Source organism: Balearica regulorum, chromosome 2, assembly GCF_011004875.1.
Source record: "Balearica regulorum gibbericeps isolate bBalReg1 chromosome 2, bBalReg1.pri, whole genome shotgun sequence".
Taxonomy (NCBI): domain Eukaryota; kingdom Metazoa; phylum Chordata; class Aves; order Gruiformes; family Gruidae; genus Balearica; species Balearica regulorum.
This window is the reverse complement of record NC_046185.1, coordinates 79,401,871-79,417,339: the sequence shown is the minus strand read 5'-3', so window position 1 is coordinate 79,417,339 and position 15,469 is coordinate 79,401,871. Positions and strand designations below refer to the sequence as shown.

At 38.7% G+C, this 15,469-nt stretch overlaps 1 protein-coding gene across 15 annotated transcripts in view; it reads left to right on the top strand.

Moving 5' to 3' along the window:
* Window positions 1-15,469, top strand: part of SEMA5A (semaphorin 5A) — a 353,459-nt gene that overhangs the window by 319,690 nt on the left and 18,300 nt on the right. For all 15 annotated transcript variants that reach the window (XM_075744800.1, XM_075744790.1, XM_075744785.1 and 12 more), the window contains one exon: window positions 10,220-10,438. In XM_075744800.1, coding sequence (XP_075600915.1) covers window positions 10,220-10,438 — 219 coding nt within the window. The remainder of the gene's footprint in view (window positions 1-10,219; window positions 10,439-15,469) is intronic.

Here is a 15,469-nt window from a genome sequence, read left to right as displayed (position 1 = left end):
GCAGTCCAGAAAGCCAGCCGTATCCTGGCAGCATCAAAAGAAGCGTGACCAGCAGGTTGAGGGGGGTAATTCTGCCCCTCTACTCTGCTCTTGTGAGATACCACCTGGAGTACTGCGTCCAGCTCTGGGGGCCCCAGTACAAGAGAGACATCAAGCTGTTGGAGTGAGTCCAGAGGAGGGCCACAAAGATGATCAGAGGGCTGGAGCACCTCTCCTATGAGGACAGGCTGAGAGAGTTGGGGTTGTTCAGCCTGGAGAAGAGAAGGCTCTGGGGAGACCTTTTTGTGGCTTTTCAATACTTAAAGGGGGCTTATAAGAAAGATTGTGGACAAACTTTTTAGTAGGGCCTGTTGCAATAGGACAAAGGGGTAATGGTTTTAAACTAAAAGAGGGTAGATTTAGGCTAGATATAAGGAAGAAATTTTTTACAATGAGGGTGGTGAAACACTGGAACAGATTGCCCAGAGTGGTGGTAGATGTCCCAATCTTGGAAATATTCAAGGTTAGGTTAGATGGGGCTCTGAGCAACCTGATCTAGTTGAAGATGTCCCTGCTTATTGCAGGGAGGTTGAACTAGATGACCTTTAAAGGTCCCTTCCAACCCAAATGATTCTATGATTCTATATTCTTGTCTGACAGCTGAGATACCAGCACTTAAGAATAGAGTATACGAAAGCCAACGCACTACTTAAGAGAGCAGGTTAATAGGACAAACCAGTGCAAGAGCCAGTGTATCCTAGATCATATTGCTGCAAGAAAATTAAGCATGGACATAACTTTCTCAGCTCTAAAGTCATGATCATACGTCCTCTCCTGTAGTTGGATGCATAAACTGACTCTTGCTTACAGAATATAGTCAGAAGTAACAGTGCCTACGTTTTGTTAAATAAAGCGTTCAGGCAGAGTGCAAGAGACAAGGGTGTGGGTTCAGGTGTATTCTTTGTCTGATTAGCTTGAAGATTTTTCTTTCACTTTTGAACATCGGATTCCTGAGTTTCCTGGTTTTGTAGCTTATTTGTTGCATCTTGCTGAAGCTGCTGCTTTGCTTCATTTGGAAATAATTAATCATTAGACCAACATATGGGAGTGACCCTGTTGCATAGTAATTGAAATGTTCATCTGGGAGAAGGATTTTTGCTGACTAATCCCAAAACTACTGAATATTTAAATACTTTATATTGAGTAGTTGACAGGACAGAAACTGTTATACATCACTCTATTCTTCCTAGTGAGTGCTCTCATAACTTTGTCATTAATTTGTGCTCATTTTTTGACTCTTTTTGGCAGGTGAGTCTTTAATCGTTCTTTAATGAAAGATGACACCAATTCAGTGTTCCAAGTGGCTGTATTAACCAATATGCTTCTGGTGAAAAGAGTTACTGTTATGTCTCCTTTAGCCACATTTTATTTTGAGCCTGTTTGCTTAGGCATTTTCTGATAATGGATGTCAGAACAGTATGGAGTGGAATATGGGGATGGGGATGGAGGGGAGGCACTGTTTTGATAGCATGCTGATGTGATGAAACTTACTGACTGCCTCTAAACTACAGGATTCAGGAGTGCTTCCTGGTCCCACGTTCAGATTTGAGTCAACAAACCACCCCTCTACTGCTCCTTGATTTTATGGGAAGAAAATGAGTCATGTAGTATAGCTGCAGCTTTTGAAACAGAAGGATCTCATGAGAATGGGAAACCAGGAATTTTGGTGGACACCTTCACAATTTCTGGCTAGGTAGCAAGGAAACATCGTAACTTACTTCCACCTGACCCAAGTCTGGATACTGTGAAACATTCTTTTCGTTATCTCCATGTTGAACTGTAGTGATTTGCTGGCTTTTATAGAAAGATTAATTCTAGTACAGCATGCTTGACATACTTCATTACCAAAGATGTGTTCTGCAAAGATCAGTTCTCTGTTCTTTGCAGAAGAGAGCCATTTGTTAGAAATTTTCGCATTGCCTATAAACTCCCACTGTGCAACTGTAGTCATGCCATGTTAAACAGAATCATGTTTCACTGTCAGATGCTAGCAAAGCAAACTTGCTTTGCAGACTGAGCTTAGAGGTAGAACTTCTTGCCAGAAACCCCCTAGACTCCTCCTGAGAGTGGTAAGATTTCTGTCTCAATCAACCAAGCAGTAGCATTTGCACACTGTATTCATGCTTTTCTGATTTAAAGTTTGATTAACAGGAAAGAAAAATACATTTTGTTCTCTGCCTCTGGGTTTTCACATAGTGCTCAGATAGGAAAGGGACAGCTATTTCAAATAAACTGAGAGAGATTGTGCACATTGTTGCACATCTTAATGCAAATGCCTGTACAGTCCAGCATTAAAAGTCTAGAAATTGCATGACCATAGGCTTTAATGTGTGCTTATGAAACATACTAAATATCTACATTTAAACATACTAACTGACTCTCTGTAGGATTATCTGATCTATAAGAACTATGAATTGTGTTGAAAACATAAGTGTTTAATCCAGGGACACAAATTTCACAAGGTATGTGGTTACCTGATTTTTCCAGGTTGAATTTATCTGACCTGACTCTAGACTCCATTATATTCTGCAAAGACAACTAGCACCCCTGAGGAATGAGGGATCCATCTGAAGATAAGCATCTGATATAATGGGCACAAATCACCCTCTACAATTACCACTTTCTTTCCATGGTGTATACAAAGGAAACAGCAATGATGAGCTTAGACAAGACACTTGAATTTGACATGGCCAAAGTTAGACCATGTTAGCTCCCAAAATACCTTCAGAAAATAATTAAACAAAGACAACCCTTCTAATTTCAGTCAAACAGTCTGAAAGAGTCTTATTTGCTTTTTTCCTTTTTTTTTTGGGGGGGGTGGGGGGGCAGAGGAGGATAGGAAGGGAGAATAAAATCGGGAAAAAAGTCACAAATTCCTTAAAGGAGAAAAAGGCACCCAGAAACATGAAGTTAGATTCCCAGTTGTCACTGCTTTCTCTATGCCAAACTTGAAACAATAGTTATTTTTGAAGGCAGGATGTAATTTTATCTGAAATACTGGTTTTGTGGCCACGGTCTCTTGTAAAAAGTTTGATTAAATCCTAATGTTACCCACAGAAAGTCTATAGTGCATTCAGAATTTAGTACAGGATAAAACAGGTGCTGATAATCAGTAGTGTCCTGAAGTCAGGAGAAGAACTTGTTGAGATGTTGTCTCTTACACTGTCTTACTGAAGCTAAACCGTGGTATTCTGTGATGAGAACAAAATGAATTGTGGAAGTTAAGACTGAATTTGATGACAAATTCAAGTTTGATTGACAAAAAACTCTTCAGTGGAACTTTGGGATTAAATATTTAAACACAGAAAAGCTAGCTACAAGAAATAAAGTTCTTCTGGTAACATAACATCCTCCATCTGCATACTGTTTGGGTTTTTTTTTTTAATATGTTTTGTTTGCATTACATTCATGTTTGTCATTGCATTTTACCATTTAAATTTTATTAAGTAAGTTTTGAAGGTTTATAAGGTTTTTATAAGTTACAAGTATATAGACCTGAAGGTATAGAAGGTTTATGCTGCAATGATATTGTCAAATACTTGCAGAATATCTTCAGAAAGTGACAACACTGAAACAATCTTTGCTTATCCTTGCTACCTGCTGCACTTCAAACAGTGTTTTATACTGTCATTTAGAAATGATTCAGGATACTTGAATTTTTGCTCCAGATCATCTTTTCCCAAAGTCATGAACCTAGTCTGCTTGGATAATTGAATTTTCTCTGTTAGGTTTGAACAGGAGGACGTAAGGCATAAACCAGTCAAATAATATAATTTATCAGGTGTCACTGTTACTTCTCTCTTATTTAGAGCTGTATTCCTTAGCTACAGGCTAGACTAGAGAATTATTATAAATATATGTGCTTTATTAGATCCTTGCTTTTAAGGCAAATTAATTGAACTCATCTGGGAATGTTGCAGTCTTCAGGAAGAATCAGGCCAATCAAAGTCTCGTTACAGGCTTTTGCAAAGGCAGATTTTTTTCTCCTGTACTCATCAGGGCAGGTGACTTTCCTGTTAACATGTCTCTGAACAGGATTAATTTCTTGTGGAGTTATAAGACTCTTCCAATTTGACCAAAAAGTTTTTAAAAATTACTTAGAAATTACCAAATCATCTTGGTTTAGATCAGAATTGTGTAACTTAATTAGACTTTTTTTTCCTGTTATATGTGCTTGCTAAATATAATGGAATAAGTAAGTGAGCAGTGAAGCAGTGCTAATTTCTCCCATATTGGGTAATTTTACCCATATTGAACAAAGCAAAAGAACTTAAAATAAGAGAATAGTCTTCTGTTTAGAAGGCAGTTCATATCTTCGTCTTCCCTGGTCTTAGAAGTTGATGGTTATTTTGTCCACAAAATCCCTGTGAATGCTTTTACAGTTTTTTCAGTTCTTGTTGTTACTTGTGGAAATTTTTGCTTTGGGAAGCACAGCTGCCTGTTTAAAATTGTACTGGGATTAAGTAGGTAAATTCCCTTTTCTAGCCTCAGTGTGCAGCAGTTTATTAATTGAGTATGACTTCTAAACAACTGAATTAATAAGCCTGTTGGTAAACTGCAAGCAGAATTCATACATTCTGGTCATTCACAGGGCTTTAAGTCAGTCATAGGCTTTCTGAGAATGATTTAATTTAAAAGATTTGAATGAAGAACCTGTCATAACGGTTAGATCTGGATTCAATTCACAGCTGTTTTGTCTGTCTTGGGAAAACTATTTATTAGTTCACTGATGATGCTATGACTGATCATTCTTTTTGTGGATTTCACAACTATTTCTGTAGATAGGCTTTAAATAAGGAGAGCTTAGGTGGTAGTTTAGCAGCTAGACTTTTGGTGTTACCAAGCCAAGGACATTGGCCCTTGCATTCTGTTTTAGCCAGGTATTTTCATCCTGGGGGCAATAAGCTGAGAAATACAGGAGGCTTGATATTTTCTGTGGGCTGCCACAATCTGGTTTCTGTTCTTGGAGGTGGATGTGGAACAATCGGAAAGTGACCCAAACCACAAACAGAGGTGGCAAGCAAGAAAACCAGTTTAATGAGAAAAGCAGGAGTTTTCATGGTTTCATGTTACTTGATCTGAAAGATTACAATGTTTTTATATTTATATCTTCTCCTATCGAATTTGATGTAAACTGTGATACAGATAGGACTTGGTTCTGTATAGCCACTTACTTTCTGAAGAAGTTTTTCGTGAAGAAATTCTACAGCATAATACAATAATAAAAGTGTTGCATTACTCCCCCCCTGCCTTTGCCCCCCACCACCACCTCAGTTAATAAACACAACTTCTTAGCTGCAGGACTCAATGATTCTTATTCTCCATCCATTTTCCATAGCTTAACAAGTTACTATACATCAATGGACCAAAGAAAGAAAGAAAGAAAGGGGTGGTTGGACTTCCCATTTGCAACAGAGTCTTTGCATGGACAGTTACAAGAGCTCTGCAGACATGTAATAATTAGACCATGAGTCTTCTTTTTTATATATATATTTATATATGTGTGTGTTTGTATTTATAATACATGCATACGTACAAGTACGTATTTGTGTATGTATATGTGCACGTGATTTATTGGATTGTCCTCATGCTGGTATGCTAGGCAAATTCACCCTGAAGATTCATACTCCGTATTGGCTTTTCAAAGTAGCATGTGAAAATATCAATATTCTAATACTAAAAACTTGTTAGGGGGGTGCCTTTATTAAATATTAGCTATATAGGATGTTGACCAACTTTTATTTAAAAGATCTAAGTTGTGGTTTTATGCAGTGCAAATGCCTCAGAAGAACAGGGTCCTGAAATGGAAGGGTTTTGTTAGACAATGCTGTCTCATTACTTTAATTTTCAACTATGTCTTCTTTTCTCTTAGATTTCTTCTCTAGTATCTATCTATTTTATATTGTATCTGCTGCTATGTTTATATCAAATCATTTTTTCAGGTCACGCTTTTTTTTGCATTGTCCATGAAGGAGATACTTACAGGTTTTGTAGAAATGCAGAGGCTGCATTGATGGGATACTTATACAGAGTGAGTTTTCTGTCAGTGCCAAAGGTGCTCTTTAGAGTTTTGTGTTCGGAGTGGTAGCCATTCTGTGCCTTGTCATCTTCTGAAAGAAATAATCTTTCTTATTCTTTTCCTTAATGTATCTGAAAGAGAGGATCACCTGCTTGGTTTCTCTCCCCACATCTTCAGAGGCCTAACCTCTTACAATACTCAAGGAAGATCGTTAGAATAATCTGTAAAACAGTTTTATAATCCACTGTTCAGTGTTCTCCTTTCACAAAAGTTGCAAATAACTTCTGAATACAACCAGCAAAGGAGATTTTAGGTATGGAAAGTATGAATGTGCAAGAATTATAGGAAAATAGTAATGTCTTGAATAACCAGTCAAACCTCCTTCTTAATAGAGGAAATGGATCATGTTTACTTTTCATAAGAGTCCAGGAAAAAGTAAAGCAGGGGTTGAGACTTAACTATTTCTGCTTTCTTTTTCATTGTACTTAAATATCACTGAATTGTATAGGTTGGAAGGGACCTCTTGAGATCATCTAGTCCAATCCCCTTGCTCGATCAGGGTCACCTAGTACTGGTTGCCCAGGACCTTGTAAAGTTGAGTTTTGAATATCTCCACAGATGGAGACTACACAACCTCTAGGGGCAACCTGTTCCAGTATTTGACCACACACAGTAAAAAGGTGGGGTTTTTGTGTTTAGGTGGAATTTTGTGTGTTTTAATTTGTGCCCATTGCCTCTTGTCCTGTTGGTGGGTACTACTGATAAGAGCCTGGATCCCTCTTATTTATTCCCCCCATCAGGTATTTATACACATTGATCCCCCTGAGCCTTCCCTTCCCTTCTCCAGGCTGAACAGTCCCAGGTCTCTCAACCTTTTCTCATCTGAAAGATGCTCCAGGCCCTTAATCATGCTTTGGCCGTGCCCTGTATTTACTTCAGTAAGTCCATATTTTTGGCCCAGCACTCCAGCCGGGATCTCACTGGTGCTGAGCAGAGGGGAAGGATCACCTCCCTTCACCTACTGGCAAGGTTCTTCCCAATGCAGCCCAGGAAGCTGTTGGCCTTCTTTACCACAGGGGCACATTGCTGGCTCACAGTCAGCTTGCTGTCCACCAGGACCCCAAGATCCTTCTCTGCAGAGCTGCTTTCTAGATGGTTGGCCTGAAACTACTGTTGCATGGGGTTGTTCCCTCCTAGATGCAAGACTGCATTTCTCCTTGTTGAACTCCATGAAGTTCCTCTCTGCCTAGTCGAAGCGTGACAAAACCCTCTGATGTATCAGCCACTCTTCCCAGTTTTGTATCATCAGCAAACTTTTCCAGGTCATTAATGATGGTGTTAAACAGGACTGGACCCAGTACTGACCCCTGGCATACATCACTAGTGACTTTCCTGCAGCTGGACTTTGTGATACCCCCTTGGGCCCAGTTGATCAGCCAGTTTTCAATCCATCGCACTGTCCACTTAATTAGCCCATACTTTGTTGGCTTGTCTGTCAGGAAGTTAATGTGAGACAGTGTCAAAACCCTTACCAGAGTTGAGAGAAGTAACATCCACTGTTCTCACCTCATCCATGAAACTAGTCACCTTATTGTAGAAGGCTATGAGGTTGTTCAGGGAATGTATAGTACTGTATTTCCAGAATGTAAACTGATCTTGTTATTTTTAATGTCATTAGTGTCCTAGTGTTAATTTTTTAATGTGCAGTTTCCGTCTGAAGAGAAAATTATAAAAGCCCCTCTGAATGCTGTATGAATTACTGTAAAACTGTGAAAAGACTGCTCCTTGTAATAAATTTTTTAATGCTTTGGAAAGAAGAAAACACAGGGGAACACTTGCTGCAGACCAAACTCCACACTGAAAAGATTCTTTAGAATATTCTTCTGTTTCAGAGCTGAAGTAGCTCAGAGCTTTCCCTTAGAAGGTTCCCCTCCCCACTCCCCAATTTAAATTGCAAGAAATCTAATATCATAATGGCAAATAAGGTCATACATTTTCCTTAGGACTGAAAAAGATATACCTATCCTGCAAAAATGTCTTCAGAACATCCTAGTATTGGTATGAAGTGATGCATACCGAAGAAAATGACTGGCAATCTGGTCCAATTAATGCTTTTTCCATTGTTTGCATCGCTGCTAATTTAATAATTAAAAATCCTTAATTTGAAATTCTGGTATAAAAAATACTGGTATTTTGGTCTCACTGCTCACTATGTACATAACCTGGGCATTGCCATGACCAAAGTGATACAAAATTGCAAAAAAAGGCTCTTACAGAGCTGGAAAGTGGACCTGTACTCATAATTCCCATACTCTTTCTCTGTACTTGCTCCCTTTTTGGATTTGAACATATGTCATGTTTCTTGAAATGGTGCTTTTAATATCTGTGTAATAGAATCTGGCTCAGCAGGAGAGAAATAGTTACCCTTTGTAATCACTGAAAGGTTTTACCAGTGTTTAGTCATTTTTATATTGCCGTTCTGCTGTTTTCTTACTAATTTCAACAGTTTCTTATTACAAGTATCTCTGTGTCTCTGCGTCATCATTCCCATATTGCCAGATGTTATCAAGCGTTGAATAAAAATATGCAAAGCCTCATCTACATCGGGATGATTATGAATGTACTTCTCAGGGCAGACCTTAAGCAGTATTACTAATGCCATAACCACGGGTAGAAATAGGGCGTAATTGTTTCAGTACTGGACACCGCCAATGAGGGGCTCCTCCATTCTGGCGATCCAGCGTACTGGTCCGGCTCAGTGCAGGGCTCCTTAGGCAGTCTCTGGACAGTATTACTGGCAGCTGTTTTCAGTACATGATTCTGTACATCTTCTGTTTCTTTAGCTCCACTTGATACTCCCACAGTGCCTGTGCTTGTTGGTAGGGCATAAAACAATTTCTTAAGGATAAAAGTTTGTGCTGTAGTTTAAGCTGCAAACAATCTCCTGCGTTTCTCCACTGTTGATGATAGAATTCATCTGTACTTACATTAGCAATACTGAAGCTCTAGCGTAGGCAGGCAGCCACATCCTCTGCTGTTTTAAGTACCATTCACGGGACCTTCTCTCGTCACAATTACTTAAATAAGTGCTTGTTATAAAAGCAGCAGTTAGTGGTCCATCGATCATAGAGTTTTCTGGTGATGCTAGCACTGGGGAAGGTGAACGGCTTTGGCACCAGTAGGAAATCCCAGTGGTGTTGCTAGAGATGCTTAGTAGTGATACTTAGAGGTAATGCTACAGCTCGAGTGAGTTTAGTGTTCTGCTGAGTACAGTTGAGGGAGTCTTTTTCCATGCAGGACCAAAACTGAAAGTGACAAAGATAGTCAAATTGACTGCAGATTATTAGAACTTCACTCAGGGCTACATCCAAGCATATTGGTTGTACACTGTGAACAAGATTCTGTGTGTTCCCCTTTCACTGATAAACAGTGGATTTCAGTCTCCATCGCTGTTTAATCTAATGCCTTTTCTCAGTACTACACTCACTTAGAAAAGATGTTTTCTACTTGCCAGATGGTTATTTTAAGAAGGAAGTATTCTATCACATGTGTCTCCAAAAGGCTGATTTTCATAGTTTATATGTGGCTTAGAACACTTCAACACAGTGGAAAATAAACTGGATTTTAAAGTGGCAAAACACTGGTCTTCACAAAAGGGCAGTCTTACTAGCCTTTGTGGAATTATTGCTGTACACTATCTAAAGTCTGACTATGGCTAGGATAAGTACAGTGCATTGCTAAGACACTCATGAGCTTCTGGTCACAGGCAGCTCAGTCTTGTCTTCTGTGCCACCTTCTTCCTCTAAAACAGAGGCAATAATACCTATGCAATGTATTTGGAGCTTTTCTAATGATAATTCCTGTGTAAGAGAGAGATAATTTTTATCATCCTCAAGTGGAGTAAATTGACTTTAGTTCAGTCAATGCATCTGTAAAACTTTAACTGAAGAGTTGGATCCAAGTCTTCACTGTAGTTCTGTGCAAGTGATTATGAAATCTCCATTGTGAAAGAGCTTCTTAAGATGAAAGTAGGGTTTGGGTTGTCCCTCCCGGTCATATTACTATTAGAAGCCTAGGAGGAAATTTGAAGAGGAAAAGGTTATTTTGGGGTGAGATGCTGTTTTAATTCAGTATTGTTTTTTTCAATCCTTATGTTATTAGGATTGTCAGGGGATTTCTTGCGTTCTGGACGATATTCTGCTCATACCATCAATGGTGCCTGGTCACCCTGGTCTCCATGGTCTCAGTGCAGTCGTGACTGCAGTAGAGGTATACGGAATCGCAAACGGGTCTGCAGCAATCCTGAGCCCAAGTACGGGGGACTTCCTTGCCTTGGCCCATCTCTAGAGTACCAGGAATGCAACATTTTGCCTTGTCCAGGTAAGAGTCAAATGAAATAAGTATGTGAAAATAAAATAACTCATCTTCAAGGCTATATCTTGCAATCGTTGGTTTGGTTTGGGTTTTTTAGTTGATGGGTTTGGGTTTTGTTTTGTTTTTTGAATAATCTACAGCTCAAATTTACCTCTATAATATAAGTGGATTTGGGTAAGATTCCCATGTGATGTCAATCAGTTTATCATCAACAGTATTAACAGCTATGTCTTTTTTCACTTGTGAGACTTTGACTGTAAAAATGTAATTTTAATGAGTAAATAGAAGAGAAAAAAGATGTGAGAAGTCTGGCTTAGTCTTTATTTAAACTCAAAATATCATTTTCATCACAGTAGTTGCTGGCATTAAATCTATGCTAGCTTTTGCATGTGGAGCCTCCAGCAAATAAGGTTCAGGACTGATCACCAAACTAGATGGTTACTCAAGTAGGCCATAAAGATTGTTCTTGGAATCTTGAGCTTCTCCTTCATTGAAAGTTGTTTTATGTTTCTATAAAAAGGATTACAAGTAGAATACATATTTTCAAGAAACTACTTTGGGTTATAAATCATTGTTGTAGCTTAGACATTTGAGGGAAAAAAAATCTTGGTTTCAGTCACCTTGCACCATTCATAAAACAGACATCAAAATTCAAAGGCTTTTGAGCTTTGCAGATGCTTTGTGGAAAAAGAAAGGGGAAGGATATAGGAGATACATGAAGAAAAGAATGCAATTGGAATAGGAGGAAAGAATTCAAGGTAAGAAATGACAGAGAGAAAGAAGGATAATGACTGAGAGACTCAGTTCTTTCCAGTATCAACAAATAAATTTAGAAATAAGCTTTCATACATCTTTAATTGTATTAATTATGTATAACAGTGATGCATATTTTATTATTGAAAATTTGGAGCTTTTGGCATTTATTCAAATGTGGACATGAAGATTACCAACCAGTGAAACACATAGTTTTGCAGACATAAGTTTGATGTAGAGGCCCTTGTTTATGAGATAGCCAATACGCAAAACTTAAATACATGAAGTTGTAAGGCAGAACTTGAAATTGTGCTTTATATAAAAATTATTCCCTCTTCTGCTGTCTCTGAATTTGAAAATATTTCTAAAGATCAGTTGGTATAAAGTGTGGCGGGCCTTTCTGAAGCAAGAAGGGGTATCTTAATATATCTAATAACTTTCTTCAGAGACAAGTTTCATTTTTGCTTTTAGTGCAAAGCAAATTTCAATAAAGATGTAGAGCTTAAATGAAGTATTTAGATGTATGATAGCCTGTGAGGAATCACAAAGTTCCTCAGCTGCAGAACTACTGTTTGCCAGTAATTAAGAAGAAATGTAAAGGGCTAAGGCAGATCTCAGATAAATCTGAAGGGAAAACATTGCAAGCAGTAGATGTAATTGATTTTTTTTTTTTTCTTTAAGACATGGGAGAGTGAAAAATGATTGCAGAATAAGGTTCATCCATAAATTAGACCTGATTATAAATTTGTAGAAAAGGAATAAATTTTTATTAGAGATGCATACTGATTAAATTGAATTCTCTCCATTTTTAATGAAAGTCACAAAAAGTTAAATTGGTGGGTAAACATGAACATCTATTAGGTTGACATTCATGAGACCTCATCAAGAAAGGGGAGACATGAACAATGAATGGGTGAAGAGCTTTTGCTCCCTGCCCACACGTGCAAACCTGGCAAACCCCAGAGTTTTGGGTCACAGAGGAGAGCAGCCAGGAGGAGAAACCATGGCTGGAACAATTTTCAGCCTTTTTGTTAACCACTGTGCTAGGGACTGTATTTCATTTCCTGGGTGCTTATATTTACTACAGCTATATAAAGTCATTCTTACCCTAGCTATCTAAGTGAGTTTCTAAAATGTCTGTGTTGGGCGTTGATCACACAGTTCTTGCAGATGTTTATGAGAAGGGTTGGTGTAGTCGCAGATCTCATTGTGGTATGTGTACCCTCCTCACATGGACTGGGCTGTAGATAGAGTTGCAGGGACTGAGTAGGAGTAAACACGTCAGGTCCTTCTTGCCAGTGTGGAGCATTGAGGAGAAAACTCTATGCAAGGACTGTGCATAGTTCATTCTTGCCCATGTAAATTAGCAAGGTGCAGACAGAAAGGCTAAGGAATGTGAGGAGATTTTGTTCTGACCTTGACCCAAAAGTAATGGCCATAGTACTAGAAACAAAAATGCAACAAAGAATAATTTGATGCTTTCTAAGATTTACCTGAGCTCCTTCGGGATAAGGACAGCTTCACCTGCTCCCTGCTGGCATGGACCCATTTAGTTACAGTCCAGTCCAGTCATTAGCCTTTCAGAAATATTGGTGTTAGTAGGAAGGAGCGAGATGGCAGCCACAAAGAAGCCTTCCTGCAAGTGCAGGCTCAGGATCTTTGCTCCCTGTTCTGCTTATTGCAGACAGGATCAACCCCTTATGATGTAAACTGCTGAAAAGATGAGTGACAAATATACTGAGCAGTGCTTAAGTCATGCTGAACGTCAGTAGGACTTTGTGCTTCTAAATCAGTTAATCTGAGCTGTGTCATCCTTGGAAGGTACTAAGTGCTCTGAAGGACTGACACAATGAAAAAGCCCATGGAGCAATCACTGAGTGTACAAGGCTCTTTTGTCTGGTTAAGTGTCTTGCAGCATCATTTTAAATATACTTATTAATATATTAATAGCCAGTAATGGTTAAATGTGCTGCAGGATCCCAGAACTTAAAAAACAAATACTGAAGCCATCTAAAACCTGCCTTCAGCAGCTACTATTAAATCTTTCTTGAGCCTACAAGGGAGAGAGAAACAGGGAAATTTTTCCCACAGCTTGTAGCAAAGTAAATGGTCTACTGACATGCAGATTGATAGCAGTCACTGGGCAGATTACTTTTCGTTCATAGTATTTGAAGGCTGAATATGTAATAGTAAATTGAACAGTGCCAGAAAATTGCCAGAAATTATACCCAGGCCCGGGAATATGATTTGTCTGTGTTGTACAAGTTTTAGAATGATCCCTCATACAATTTTGCTTTCAACTAACTAGCACTCTCCCAAATAACCTGCAGAAATATTTTGGGAGTCAGTGTAGGGTAAGGCCTGTTCCCAGTACTCAGTTTCCATGTGCCAAACTGCTTTGAGGGACAGAAGAATTTGCACTATTGTCTTGCACTAGCAAATTATGCTTTGGCCCTGTGCCTCAGCCCCTTTTTTATGGCTCAGAGATGTGGTGAATAGAGTTGAGCTGGCAAGCACTGAACAACCTCAATATCTATGGAAAGGATCTGTGAATACTCAGTGACATTTCTGTTTTCTTTGAGTTACTAATATGTGGTCAATATGAAAAGAAAGGAGTCTATAATCAGATATATCAGGGTTTTTTTATCCTTGGGGGCTTGCGAGATAATTACATTATGAGGAAAAATAGATGATGAAGAGAAGCATTGTTTGAATGGTAAATTCTGCCAATTTACAAAAATTACAGGAATTTACTAACTAAAAGATTTGTTTGCCTGAAAAATAATAATAACCAAACGTAAGGTATTCATGAGCGCCATTGAGTAACATGAGCTACAGGAGTCCCTGTTCCCTCTTCTCCTCAGAGCATAGTGGTGGATCAGAGGGAAAGGACAGTTCCTATCTCTCAGATTTGAAATTCTGATACTTCATGACAAAATTTTGGGGTTTTACTGGCTTCAAATTTTTAGTATAGTAGTTTTAGTTTGGTGTAGTTATGACACTTTGGCTGAGAACTGAGTAAATTCATGTATCACTAAATGTGCTAATAACAATAAAGAGTTTCAGATGATACACAAAACTCTCGGAAAGACTGTTTAAGTTATTTATGCATCCCCTAAAGCCAGTTATTGCTTGTTGGTTTTTTCTTCATTATTGCTTTTATTTTTTTTCTCCTATTTTTTTTCTCCTTGCAGTCATACTTGGCCTCAAGGAAACAGGAATATATTTAGAGGAACAGACAAAATTTATCCTGCAGTAACTTCCTAAATCAGGGGGAAAAAATTACTCCGATCCAATAAAGCTTGTCCCTGAGGCTGCTGAAGCCCATCTCTCCACATGCATTGATCTCTCTAGGCTGCTTCTGTAGCCAGTGAGGAGGAGGCTGAACTGCCCTTTGAAGCAACTGTTGCTTTTCTAATTTAAGTCTCAGTTACAGACTTAAACCCAGGTTGATCCTTGGATTTTGTTGTTGTACTTTCCTCAGAAGTATTCAGTTGCCTTCTATGTTTCTGCACTGCACTATGCTGACTGTTTGTTTCATCCAGTATTGCTTTTATGAATAAAAGGTATCTGTAGCATCACAGAAACAAGACTTTGCCTTTGCAAACAATGATGTAAAAATTGTTCTTTCCCACACTGAAACATACAGCAATATCCCACAGGATTAGGAAAAAGCAGTAGGCTAAGTGATGTGGGATGGGATGATCCCCAGGTGTCTGGAAGGGAGCAGTACTCTGTTGGGTCTGTAGGCTGCCCAACACCCAGTGTCTCCAGATTTAACTTTTATTCAGCCACTGGGAAGCACACTATCTGCATTTCTGTGGGTGGAAAGGACTAGTGCCCCTCTATTTATACTCCTTCATGCATATAGAAAAGCCTGACCTCTCAGCATTTTTTATTCTCTTTTGCTACACTTTTGACAAGATGAACATGACAAGTTATAAACGGAAAGGCATACACCAAAAAAGATTTTTTTTTTCCTTTGGTTGTTTACATTTGAAATGAGACCAGACAGTATATGGAAGAGCCTGCAATCCTGTCTGTGTTCTCATGAAAGCAGGTGAGGTCAGTGTGTCTGCCTACACTTCCTTCCACTTCCTTGTAACCCCCAAAGTGCATAGCAGGGTATCCAGTTTACTTAATTGTCTCTTGGAAATTCTCCAGTAGTGTGGATGTTTTGTCATGTCCCCAGGAGATCCCATTTCTGTTTCTCCCTAGTACATCCTCTTCCCTATGTTTTGGTTTTGGTTTTTTTCATTATAGTGAAGAAATATTTATTAACCA